This window comes from Ranitomeya variabilis, chromosome 8 (genome assembly GCF_051348905.1).
Source record: "Ranitomeya variabilis isolate aRanVar5 chromosome 8, aRanVar5.hap1, whole genome shotgun sequence".
NCBI lineage: Eukaryota > Metazoa > Chordata > Amphibia > Anura > Dendrobatidae > Ranitomeya > Ranitomeya variabilis.
In genome coordinates this window covers 78,127,888-78,141,308 of record NC_135239.1, presented here as the reverse complement: position 1 = coordinate 78,141,308, position 13,421 = coordinate 78,127,888, and the positions used below count along the sequence as shown (strand labels likewise).

The following is a 13,421-nucleotide window of genomic DNA, read 5'->3' as shown; positions in this document are numbered from 1 at the left end:
CTCCCGTGTAGCGGTGGGATATGGGGTAATAAGGGGTTAATGTCACCTTGCTATTGTAAGGTGACATTAAGCCGGGTTAATAATGGAGAGGCGTCAATAAGGCGCCTAACCATTATTAATCCAATACTAGCAAATGGTTAATAAAATACACACACATTAGGAAAAAAGTATTTTAATATTCTTCATTTAACCATACTTAGCATACTTCAGCACCTGCAAAAAACGTAAAATAATAAACCGTATACTACCTGTCCGCCGTAGTCCAATTAATAACGAGTGTCCCATGATGATCTCCCCTATAAAACAGTGACATTGGGTGATGTCACTGCTCTATAGGACCCTCAGTGACACACTGACAGGAGACAATGGCTCCTGCAGTGCATCACTGAGAGGTTACTAGAGTTCAAAGTATCACTTTATGGCAATTGCTGCTTGGGAAATTTCTCACACAGCAATGCCAAAAGTGAGACTAGGGACTATTTTTTTTACAGCGGCGGAGGAATACAGTGCAGAAGGATACCTTCCTCCCGTCATTGGATTCCTGGAGCCCCTAGAGAGTGGTCGCATCAGCTGATGCTGCCGTTCTCCATGAAAGATCGTCGTGGGACACTCGTGGACTTCTGCGGATCAGGGAGTATATTGGTTGTTTGTTATTTTAATTTTTTTACAGATGACACTGGCTTCGGGGAACAAAGTGACAAGTGATGGTGAGTATGTAATCTATGTTATCTGTACTGTATTTTGGAATATTGGAAGGTAATAATAATAATTTTTATATATATAGCGCCAACATATTCCGCAGCACTTTACAATTAAGCGGGGACATGTACAAACAATAAATTCGGTACGAGTTAAGACAATTTAAACACTGACATTAGGAGTGAAGTCCCTGCTCGCAAGCTTACAATCTACAAGGAGGTATCACTTAACACTAGTCTTCACTAATATATACCTACCAGGAGCCCATACCTTCTGATGTCTTCACTAATATATATGACCAGGAGCCTAAGCATTGTGATGTTTTCACTAATATGTACCACCAGGAGCTTATACAGTACATTGTGATGTTTTCACCAATATATACCACCAGGAGCTCTGACATTCTGATATCTGCACTAATATACACAACCAGGAGCCTATACATTCTGATGTCATCACTAATATATACCACTAGATGCCCATACAGTATTATATCATCAGTAATATATACCTAGCAGGAGCCCATACATTCTGATGTCTTCACTTAGATATACCACCAGGAGCCTAAACATTCTGATGTCTTAACTAATATATACTAATATATACCTAGCAGGAACCCATACATTCTAATGTCTTCACTAATATTTACATAACAGAAGCCTATACGTTCTGATGTCTTTACTGATATATACCTAACAGAAGCCCATACATTCTGATATGTTCTCTAATATCTACCGTAAAGAGCCCATACATTCTAGGCTTAATCACACATGCAATAAGACACATACACGCAAAAAGGCACACACCACCCACACTGAGACACATTCACAAAAACACAGACACACATACACAGTCACACACACACACACACAGAAAACGCACACACAGAGGCATACACATGTACACACAAGGACACATACACACAGAGAAACACACACTCAGACACACAAACATGAACAAACACACAGAGACACACAGACCCACATACACAGAGAGACACACACAGACAATAGATGACTTACTTCAAGTCTTATCTTCAGTTCTTCTGACTCCTGCAAAGCGCAGGATCTGTGGTGACATCCTGGTCACATGACCAATCACATGATCGTGAGGTCACCAAATGTCCTGAAGTCCCACAGAGTTGAAGACCTGTTGTGACATCATGCTCACGTGACTTGTCACATGATCATGATGTCACCAAAGGTGCAAAAGCTGTCTCCACATTTAAAGTTACACTGATAACTGTCATTATCAGTGTAGCTCCTACTGCAGATGCTGGGCGCCCCCAAGACAGTAGGTGCCCTGGATAATTGCCCATAGGCCCTAAGGGTGGCCCTCAATGCCTGTTATCTGATCACAAAATGGTTAATCATTTCTCGCAAGCTAAAATTAAATGTTCATTTCCATCTTCACAAATGATTATTGTAGGATATGCAAATTGCCTCTTCAGAGAAAAAGAGGACTTGAACTCTATAGCGCCACCTAAGTAATAAGACTTAGAATAAAATGCCAAATCAGTATCTCAATTTGCCGACACGGTATTTCGGGCTGTTGGCCCTCATCAGTGCAAAGCATGAGAACACTTTTGTTTTTAGCACCATACCTCGAAGACCAACCACTGCACTTCCATAATAGATAACAGCAGTATCCGGTCTCTTAGGCAAAAATATGAAAATAATAGAAGTGTTAACATCTCAAGAAAAGCTGTGGTCTGTCGCCTGGTATTCGCATAACGAGGTCTGTGCTGTAATATCAGTCACAACCCATGGACAAGAGAAGCTCTGATTTTGGATGAAAAACAGATTCTCTTTTCCTGATGCTAAATAAATATTTCTATATATGTTAATGAAAAATAGTTTTTTGGTTTTTTTTAGAAAAATACTGATTTTGCTGACTCTTTTTGATTTCACTTTTTTTGTACTATTAAAAGGGTTATCTGGCCTTAGTGTCACTTTATGTGACTGAAGATTTGTGAATCCTCACATTGTGCGCTGTGCGAATCCTCCGCAATAATGCGATTTTTATACTTCTGGCGAATTTCCGACTAGACGTGCCCAGTCTCACTCAAAACACTATATTCAATAAACTGTATGCAAATCACATGCCTGCAGTCACACACCCACTGCCAGCACCACTAAATCCTCACAGTGTTCCGTGTGAGCGATGTGAGGATTCACAAGTCTGCAGTCACATAAATGACTGCAGACTTGTACAATAATGCCGGACAGCCTCTTTAATCTCCTTATTGTTAAATAATTTATATTTAAATATTGTACATGTAAGGGATTTTTACATTAAAAAAATTAACAATGTTATAGGCTCTTTAACCTGATTTGACACTTTTTAGGTGTTCATCTATGTGGATGCTATCATCAACCATATGTGTGGAGCTGGTGGAGGCTCCGGCACCGGTTCTACATGTGGAAGCTCCTACAATGCTGGAAGCAGAGATTTCCCAGCTGTACCATATTCTAACCTCGATTTTAATGATGGCAAGTGTAGGTCTTCAAGTGGTGACATTGAGAACTATGGAGATGCTTACCAGGTAATATGATCATTTTTATTTAATAGGACAACAAATAATAAATGTACAGATTAAAGCAGAATTTTGCCACCTAATCTGACAGCATCAAGATACAGTACAGACCAAAAGTTTGGACACACCTTCTCATTTAAAAATTTTTCTGTATTTTCATGACTATGAAAATTGTACATTCACACTGAAGGCATCAAAACTATGAATTAACACATGTAGAATTATATACTTAACAAAAAAGTGTGAAACAATTGAAATTATATATTATATTCTAGGTTCTTCAAAGTAGCCACCTTTTGCTTTGATGACTGCTTTGCACACTCTTGGCCTTCTCTTGATGAGCTTCAAGAGGTAGTCACCGGGAATGGTCTTCCAACAATCTTGAAGGAGTTCCCAGAGATGCTTAGCACTTGTTGGCTATTTTGCCTTCACTCTGCGGTCCAGCTCACCCCAAACCATCTCGATTGGGTTCAGGTCTGGTGACTATGGAGGCCAGGTCATCTGGCGTAGCACCCCATTACTCTCCTTCTTGGTCAAATAGCCCTTATGTAGGGGACAGGGACCTGGTGAGCTGTGCAGACGGGTGGAACCATTGTTGCCGGGAGTCGGGGTTCCGGGGGACGGATTTGAGGGGCGCATGGTAAGCCAGGCTCATGTGACAGGAGGCAGAGTGACGCAGGGAGAGGAGAGGATAAAAAGCAAAACGCGCGAAAGCAGGGACAGAGAAGCGCGGGAAATCTCTGAGGAGAGGAAACTGCAGCGCAGTTGTTGTGTGTGTGCAGGCCGCAGTGAGACTTGCTGGAAGCAGGGGGAGAACGTGCAACAGACACTGCGGGCAATTACCAGAGCCCTCAAAAAGAGGCGCACTCGTCGTCAGCGACCCCCCAGGCAGAGGGGTAGCGCTGATCAGCTCAGGGACAATATTACCGTGCTCCCCGGGAGCATCTTGCCACAGGGTGCTCCGGGCCCTCCTGGGTTTTTCTTAGCTGTGACTGATACCGATTATTCTGCTAATTCTTCTCAAAAAGACCCCTCTCTGGACGTGGAAACTGTTACCCCGGATCAACGTCCGCCTGTGGGAGGTAACGCAGCACCGCAAAAGACATTCTGGACTCGAATCTACACCTGGGCCCGTCAACGGAGGACACCTCCTTCCCCCGCCATCAGGACTACGTCGCTGACGGAGCTTCACCATCAGGACTACGCCGCTGACGGAGCTTCACCATCAGGACTGCATCGTTGAAACAACGCTGATAAGTGAACTTGGTTGACTTGTTCTTGTTAGTGGGTCACTAGTGAGGCGCTGTCGTGTTTCGCGGGTGTAGTTCAGGGCGCCTATATAGTAGATAGGATTTACTGTGAAATTGTGATCGTGTACCTAAGTTCCCTGCGTGGAAAACTGTTGTTATTTCTTTGTTGGGTTGGAAGTTAAAGGAAAGTTAAAAAAACGTTATTTGCTTTCTGACTCCTCTTTGTCCCTGCATCCTTCTTTATCTGCGGTCTCTACATTTGGCGTAGTCGGCAGGATGCAGGATCCAAAGAGGGAGCCAGAAGATACGGAGGATGGGGCTGGCCCGAGAGCGTCTCTCTCATTGGGGGCCATGTTGAATAACCTGCCCAAGTTTAATGGGAGCAACATGTTGTTGTGGAGTTGGACTGAAAGGATGCGGGGGCTGCTGAGGATGCATCCTATGACCCCGGCCCTGGAAGCAGAGGTGGCCATTATGGCCTTAGACGGAAAGGCCCGAGATTCAGTGATGTTGAGACCCCCCACAGAGCGGAATACTTTTACCGGGGTGTTAAATGTGTTAGAGGGGACGCACGGGGATCCCACCGACGTGGGAGAGCTGCGGGCCCGGTTGTTTGGACGGCGACAAAAAGAAGGCGAGACTGTCACTCAGTACATGAATGCTCTGCAAGAGCTAAACATTGCAATCGTGCGGAAAGATGGTATGGGGATGGGACATGTTGACGTGACCCTGCGCGACCAACTGGTGACGGGACTGCGAGATGAGTTGACCAAACAGGCTCTACGTGAACGAGTGCGGGTCGACCCGCTCCTGACTTTCTCCGACATAGGCAATGAGGCCCGCACCCGGGAGCAAGAGAGGGGGGTGACGGTCCTGACAGGAGAGACTCGGGTTCTCCAGACCGCTGCACCAGGAGGGGGTGAGCCGTCGTGGGTTCAGGAGATGCGGCAGGAGCTCAAACAAATCAGGGACGAACTGGCTGAAGTTAAAAAGAATGCGCGAAGCCCAAGGGAGCTACCCCGGGGGCAAGGGTCTGGGAGTCCAGCTCGTGGCGCTCGTCCAGGATATTATCCGGTCCCCGGTGCTTGCTATGGTTGCGGGGAGGCAGGACATTTCGCACGGGAGTGCCCCCGGAGAGGGAGGGCCTCGTCCCGTCAGGCGTTAAACTAGAGGGCTCCGAGCTAAGGGGACGACGCTCGGAGCCAGAGTCCCCGCGGATGGGTGGTGAAAGTCCCGGAAATTTGGTTGCCAGCTGCCCCCTAGTTTGGGCAGAGTTTGAAGGGCGGGCTGTCCGTTGTCTGGTGGACACCGGGTCCCAAGTCACGCCCGAGGCTTATTTTAGAAAACACTTTCCTTTGACAGTCAGACCCCAATGGGGTCCCGTAATTCGGTTACAGGCCGCCAATCAGCTGCCCATCCCAGTGGAAGGGGTCACCTGGATGCAAATATCTTTATGTGGGAAGGACCTGGGCCGCCGGGGGGTTGTGTTAACACGGGGAGATCCCGGCCCACAACATACTGTGACCTTGGGGATGAACGTATTGAAAGATTTTGGCAGTTTTCTGTTAGGGGAGACTACGCAAGAGACACTCAATCAGTGGGGGACCAGTACACCTCAGGGCTCCGTGTTCAGACAGTTAGTGAGGGAAGTCCGAGTACAAGAGACCTGTCAGGAGGGAGACATACTAGGGAGAGTAATTACTTCCCCGACAGCAAAGGTGACGTTCCCCCCAGGACAGACTGTTATATCCCTGCCCATATGAGCTCGCATCCCTCTAGAAGGAGTACAAGTACAGATTGAGCCCACCTTTACATCCCCTTTGCCCACAGGACTGCTGGTGGCCCGATCCCTGGCTACTGTTAAAAATGGGGCCGTACCAGTGCGATGTGTGAATGTGGACGAACACGATGTCGTGCTACGGGTCCGAAGTGAGATGGCCAAAGTGTTACGACCTTTAGAAGTGATGCCCCCTCCAGATACTTTGCAGTTAACGGTGGATTCCCCTGATCCCTGGATGGTCAGTGTCCGGTCTACGCAGGATCCTGAGCCAATAGCGTTTCGAAAGGGTCAAACTATTCTGGAGCACATGCGGACGGAATTGTCGGGTCTGGATCCATCACAGATCTCACAAGTGCAGCGACTCCTTGGACATTATGCTAAAGTGTTCGCACAACATGAAGATGATTTTGGCTGTACCACGGCCATCGAACATGGAATTCCGACCGGAGATACAGTGCCCATCAGGGAGCGGTACAGACAGATTCCCCCGCAGATGTACCAGGAAGTAAAGACGTTGTTAGGCCAGATGCTACAAAAGGGAGTGATCCGCGAGAGTCAGAGCCCGTGGGCTGCCCCGATCGTGCTGGTGCGGAAAAAGGACGGCACGCTCCGGTTCTGTGTGGACTATCGTAAGCTAAATGCATGCACCGTCCGAGACTCTTATCCACTTCCCCGTATCGAGGAGTCTCTCTCCGTGCTGGGTCGGGCCAAATATTTTTCCACCTTAGACCTAGCCAGCGGATACTGGCAGGTCCCGATGACAGAAGCAGATCGTCCTAAGACAGCGTTTATCCTTCCCATGGGACTATTCGAGTTCAATCGAATGCCGTTTGGGCTGGCCAACGCTCCAGGCACCTTCCAACGATTAATGGAGCGGTGTCTGGGGGATTTGAACTTCGAGGCCACTCTCATTTATCTGGATGACATCATCATCTATGCTCCAACATTCGAGGAACATCTGTGCCGACTGGAGCAGGTACTAGACCGGTTGCTGAAATACGGGCTTAAGGTGAAGCCCCAGAAGTGTCACTTGTTCCGGGAACAGATCGAGTACCTGGGGCAAGTGGTGTCCGCCGAAGGAGTCCGGCCATCGCAGGAGAAGATTGCCGCAATCCAGGAGTGGCCCACACCGGAGACCGCCAAGGATGTACGGGCGTTCTTGGGCCTCGCTGGGTACTACCGGCGCTTCGTGAAGAACTTTGCTCGCCGTTCTCACAATCTACAAGTCCTGCTGAAAGGAAGCTCCCCCAAGGAACGGGGAAAGAAGATACAATGGCAGGAGCCACAAGAAGCAGCGTTCCGGGACTTGAAGACAGCTCTCATGGAGCCGCCGGTGTTGGCTTATGCGGACTTTTCGCAACCGTTCATCCTACACACCGACGGCAGCTCTCAGGGATTGGGGGCTGTGTTGTCTCAGGTTCAGGATGGGCGGGAGAGAGTGATCGCCTATGCGAGTCGGTCTCTTCATGACTCTGAGTTGAACCCGGACAATTATAGTTCTTTCAAGGTGGAGCTGCTGGCCGTGGTGTGGGCTATGACGGAGCGGTTCGCTGAGTACCTGGCCGGTTCCGAGGTGCTGATACGCACGGATAGCAACCCATTGGCACATCTGGAAAATGCGAAATTGGGTGCCCTGGAACAGCGCTGGGTAGCCCGGATGGCCAAGTACAGATACCGTATCCTCTACAAGCGAGGAGCGGAGAATGTTCATGCTGACGCGTTATCTTGTCTGCGGAAGAACCCCCCAAGAACTAACCGAGATGAGGAGCTGGAGGGAGAAGAAATCCCCTACGCCATCGGGGGCGCTGCTCGGACGGCTGTGAGCCGGGAACAGACCGGGAACGGAACGGCTACAGGACTGTTGGTTCAGAGTCGGGACGAATGGATACGGCTGCAACAGGAAGACCAGGAACTAGCTCCATTGCGACAGTGGATAACGAATGGTCTATTGCCCGTGAGAACCCCTGGACAAACTCTCCCGTCAGACCTGAACCTTCTTCTGCGGCAATGGGAGCGCCTAACTCTTCAGGACGGGCTCTTATGCCACTTAACCATGGCTCAGGCAGATTCCGAGCCGACCTGGCAGATGGTCTTACCAGGGCCCGTGGTGGCCGCAGTTGCTAAAGAAGCTCATGAGTCCGGGGCACACTTCGGAGTGAAGAGGACGTTTAAGTGGCTGCAAACTCGGTTCTATCATCCTCGGCTGCTTGCGGAAGTACAAACTGCCTGTAGACAATGTCGACAATGTGAGCTAACCAAGTCACCGGAGGAAAGGGCGCCTGTGCAGAGCATCACGACGTCTGCCCCTTTTGAAGTATTAATGATAGACTACATTACCATTGGAGCAGCGCATCAAGGCTACGAACACTGCCTCGTTATGGTAGATCATTTTTCAAAATTCGCGGTAGTCACCCCTACCCGTGATCAGACAGCTGAGTCGGCGGCGAGCGCTATCTGTAAGAACTTTATTCAAGTTTACGGCTGTCCGAGGCGAATACATTCGGATCAAGGCGCCTGTTTCTTGGGCAAAGTCATGGAAGAGCTGCATCGCCTCTACGGCATTGATAAGTCACGCACCACACCGTATCACCCCCAGGGAAATGGGGCTTGTGAGCGGTTTAACCGGACTTTGCTTCAAATGCTGCGTGCGCTAGAACAAGATCAGAAGGCCCGCTGGCCGGAGTATGTGTCTGACCTAGTGTGGGTCTACAACAATAGAGTTCATCAAGTCACAGGACGCACCCCATATGAAGTGGTCTTTGGGCGCCCAGGAAAAGGCATGACAGATCTGGAACTGTCTTCGGAGGAGGAAGGCCCCCGAACAGGGATGGCTTCGTGGGTGCGTGATCATCGGCATCGGCTGCAGACCTTACACCGACTGGTACACACTCGAATTCGGGAAGTGGAGCATCGGAGCACCCCTACAGCAAAACCCCCAGAGTTCCGGCCAGGTGATCGAGTACTCGTTCGAGAGCAAAGACCACAAAACAAGTTAGACCATCGTTGGGAAAAAACACCCTATCGGGTGCTTCGCCGTATAGACCCGCATGGACCTGTATATGAAGTGCAGTCTGAGGCCCCCGGAAGTACAGGTACTCGCATTCTTCATCGCAACATGCTCCGGTTGTGTCGCTCTGTTGACTCAGACACCCCGGAATCCGCAATCAGGGAAGAGCCACCTACGACTGAGTCCCCCAACAACCATTGGTGGGATGAAGAAGATGATGAAGAAGAAGAACGGCGTCAAAATACTCCCCCTATCTCGACTACTACACTACCCCTGACCAAAATACAGATACCACTGATGCATATCAAAATAGAACCTCATACAGGGATATACCCTATATATGGACATAGGTCACTATGTCTACCCCTGACCAGTCAACCTTCCGCTGACGACATTCCCCCAACACCCCCTACACAAGGACCCGAGCCACGACGTTCTGAACGTTCTACTGCCGGTAGACCCCCAACTCGCTACAGTCCTGACTTACACACTAGACAGACCCAAGTGTGGAACAACCTATCAGATGGGCGACCTGTCAGTGCGAAGGCCTCGCCCGGGGACTGGCGAGCATACAGGGTGGGGGAATGTAGGGTGTTGTGAATTTGGATTCTGGGCTCCCCCGGTGGCTACTGGTGGAATTGAACTGGTGTCTTCATCTTCTCTGTTCACCTGTTCCCATCAAGATGTGGGAGTCGCTATATAACCTTGCTGCTTTGTTAGTTGCTTGCCGGTCAACAATGTTATCAGAAGCCTCTCTGTGCTTGTTCCTGCTCCTAGACAACTACTAGATAAGTTGGACTCTTGTCCATGTTTGTTTTTGCATTTTTGTTCCAGTTCACAGCTGTAGTTTCGTTACTGTGTCTGGAAAGCTCTTGTGAACAGGAATTGCCACTCTGGTGTTATGAGTTAATGCCAGAGTTTTAAAGTAATTTCTGGATGGTGTTTTGATAGGGTTTTTAGCTGACCATGAAAGTGTTCTTTCTGTCTTCTGCTATGTAGTAAGTGGACCTCAAATTTGCTAAACCTATTTTCATACTACGTTTTGTTATTTCATCTTTATTCACCGCCAATACATGTGGGGGGCCTCTGTCTTCTTTCGGGGTATTTCTCTAGAGGTGAGCTAGGACTAATATTTTCCTCTGCTAGCATTATTTAGTCCTCCGGCTGGTGCTGGGCATCTAGAATCAACGTAGGCATGCTACCCGGCCACTGCTAGTTGTGTGTTAGGTTTAGTTCATGGTCAGCTCAGTTCCCATCTTCCAAGAGCTAGTTCCTATATATGCTGATGCTATGTTCTCTTGCCATTGAGATCATGACAGTTTGACCGGCCCACAAAGTGTTAATTGTTTGGGCTGAAGCAGGAGATAGAGAAGTGTTTAAGGGAAATTTTTTTTTTTTTTTCCCTTCAGAGTTTTGCTGCCTAGCCCTTAATTGCTGTCTAGCTGCTTCTTACCTCCTCTTAACCCTTGAATGGCTCTGTGTCCACCTGTTTGTAATGGATCTTCAGAGTGTAACTGCAGGTTTGAATAATCTCGCCACGAAGGTACAAAATTTGCAAGATTTTGTTTGTCATGCTCCTGTATCTGAGCCGAGAATTCCTTTGCCGGAATTTTTCTCGGGGAATAGATCTGGGTTTCAGAATTTTCGAAATAATTGCAAATTATTTTTGTCCCTGAAATCTCGCTCTGCCGGAGACCCTGCACAGCAGGTCAGGATTGTGATTTCCTTGCTCCGGGGCGACCCTCAAGACTGGGCTTTTTCATTGACACCAGGGGATCCTGCGTTGCTCAATGTGGATGCGTTTTTTCTGGCCTTGGGGTTGCTTTATGACGAACCTCATTTGGAGCTTCAGGCAGAAAAAACTTTGATGTCCCTATCTCAGGGGCAAGATGAAGCGGAAGTTTACTGCCAAAGATTCCGTAAATGGTCTGTGCTTACTCAGTGGAATGAGTGCGCCCTGGCGGCGACTTTCAGAGAGGGTCTCTCTGATGCCATTAAGGATGTTATGGTGGGGTTCCCTGTGCCTGCGGGTCTGAATGAGTCCATGACAATGGCTATTCAGATCGATAGGCGTTTGCGGGAGCGCAAACCAGTGCACCATCTGGCGGTGTCCACTGAGAAGTCGCCAGAGAGTATGCAGTGTGATAGAATTCTGTCCCGAAGCGAGCGGCAGAATTTTAGACGGAAAAATGGGTTGTGTTTCTATTGTGGTGATTCTACTCATGTTATATCAGCATGCTCTAAACGCACTAAAAAGCTTGGTAAATCTGTTTCCATTTGCACCTCACCGTCTAAGTTTATTCTATCTGTGACCCTGATTTGCTCTTTGTCATCTATTACCACGGACGCCTATGTCGACTCTGGCGCCGCTTTGAGTCTTATGGATTGGTCCTTTGCCAAACGCTGTGGGTATGATTTAGAGCCTTTGGAGACTCCTATTTCTCTGAAGGGGATTGACTCCACCCCATTGGCTAATAATAAACCACAATACTGGACACAAGTAACTATGCGTATTAATCCGGATCACCAGGAGATTATTCGCTTTCTGGTGCTGTATAATCTACATGATGATTTGGTGCTAGGATTGCCTTGGCTGCAATCTCACAACCCAGTCCTCGACTGGAGAGCTATGTCTGTGTTGAGCTGGGGATGTAAGGGGGCTCATGGGGATGTACCTGTGGTTTCCATTTCATCATCTATTCCCTCTGAAATTCCTGAGTTCCTGTCTGACTATCGTGACGTCTTTGAAGAATCCAAGCTTGGTTCGTTACCTCCGCACCGAGAGTGCGATTGTGCCATAGATTTAATCCCGGGTAGTAAATACCCAAAGGGTCGTTTATTTAATCTGTCTGTGCCTGAACATGCTGCTATGCGAGAATATATAAAGGAGTCCTTGGAAAAGGGACATATTCGTCCATCGTCATCTCCCTTAGGAGCCGGTTTTTTCTTTGTGTCAAAAAAAGACGGCTCTTTGAGACCATGTATTGATTATCGGCTTTTGAATAAAATCACTGTTAAATATCAATACCCATTGCCGTTGCTGACTGATTTGTTTGCTCGCATAAAGGGGGCCAAGTGGTTCTCTAAGATTGACCTTCGTGGGGCGTATAATTTGGTGCGAATCAGGCAGGGGGATGAGTGGAAAACCGCATTTAATACGCCCGAGGGCCACTTTGAGTATTTAGTGATGCCTTTTGGTCTTTCAAATGCTCCGTCAGTTTTCCAGTCCTTTATGCATGATATTTTTCGCGATTATTTGGATAAATTTATGATTGTGTATCTGGATGATATTCTGATTTTTTCGGATGACTGGGACTCTCATGTCCAGCAAGTCAGGAGGGTTTTTCAGGTTTTGCGGTCTAATTCTTTGTGTGTGAAGGGTTCTAAGTGTGTTTTTGGGGTACAGAGGATTTCCTTTTTGGGATATATTTTTTCCCCCTCTTCCATTGAAATGGATCCTGTCAAGGTTCAAGCTATTTGTGATTGGACGCAGCCCTCTTCTCTTAAGAGTCTTCAGAAATTTTTGGGCTTTGCTAACTTTTATCGTCGATTTATTGCTGGTTTTTCGGATATTGCTAAGCCATTGACTGATTTGACTAAGAAGGGTGCTGATGTTGCTGATTGGTCCCCTGATGCTGTGGAGGCTTTTCGGGAGCTTAAGCGCCGTTTTTCCTCTGCCCCTGTGTTGCGTCAGCCTGATGTTGCTCTACCTTTTCAGGTTGAGGTCGACGCTTCTGAGATCGGAGCTGGGGCAGTGTTGTCGCAGAAAAGTTCTGACTGCTCCGTGATGAGGCCTTGTGCCTTCTTTTCCCGTAAATTTTCGCCCGCTGAGCGGAATTATGATGTTGGGTGTTGTGAATTTGGATTCTGGGCTCCCCCGGTGGCTACTGGTGGAATTGAACTTGTGACATCATCTTCCCTGTTCACCTGTTCTGATTAGATCTGGGTGTCGCTATATAACCTGGCTTCTCTGTTAGATGCTTGCCGGTCAACAATGTTATCAGAAGCCTCTCTGTGCTTGTTCCTGCTCCCAGACATCTACTAGATAAGTTGGACATTCGTCCATGTTTTGTTTTTGTATTTTGGTTCCAGTTCACAGCTGCAGTTTCGTTACTGTGTCTGGAAAGCTCTTGTTGATCAGGAATTGCC

The 13,421-nt window shown here is 48.0% G+C and overlaps 1 protein-coding gene across 1 annotated transcript in view; it reads left to right on the top strand.

Annotated features, from left to right (window-relative positions):
• The window catches only part of LOC143788047 (pancreatic alpha-amylase-like), a 99,007-nt gene that overhangs the window by 70,060 nt on the left and 15,526 nt on the right, over nt 1-13,421 (top strand). The window contains exon 3 of the mRNA XM_077277389.1: nt 3,047-3,244. Within this exon, the coding sequence (XP_077133504.1) occupies nt 3,047-3,244 (198 nt within the window). The remainder of the gene's footprint in view (nt 1-3,046; nt 3,245-13,421) is intronic.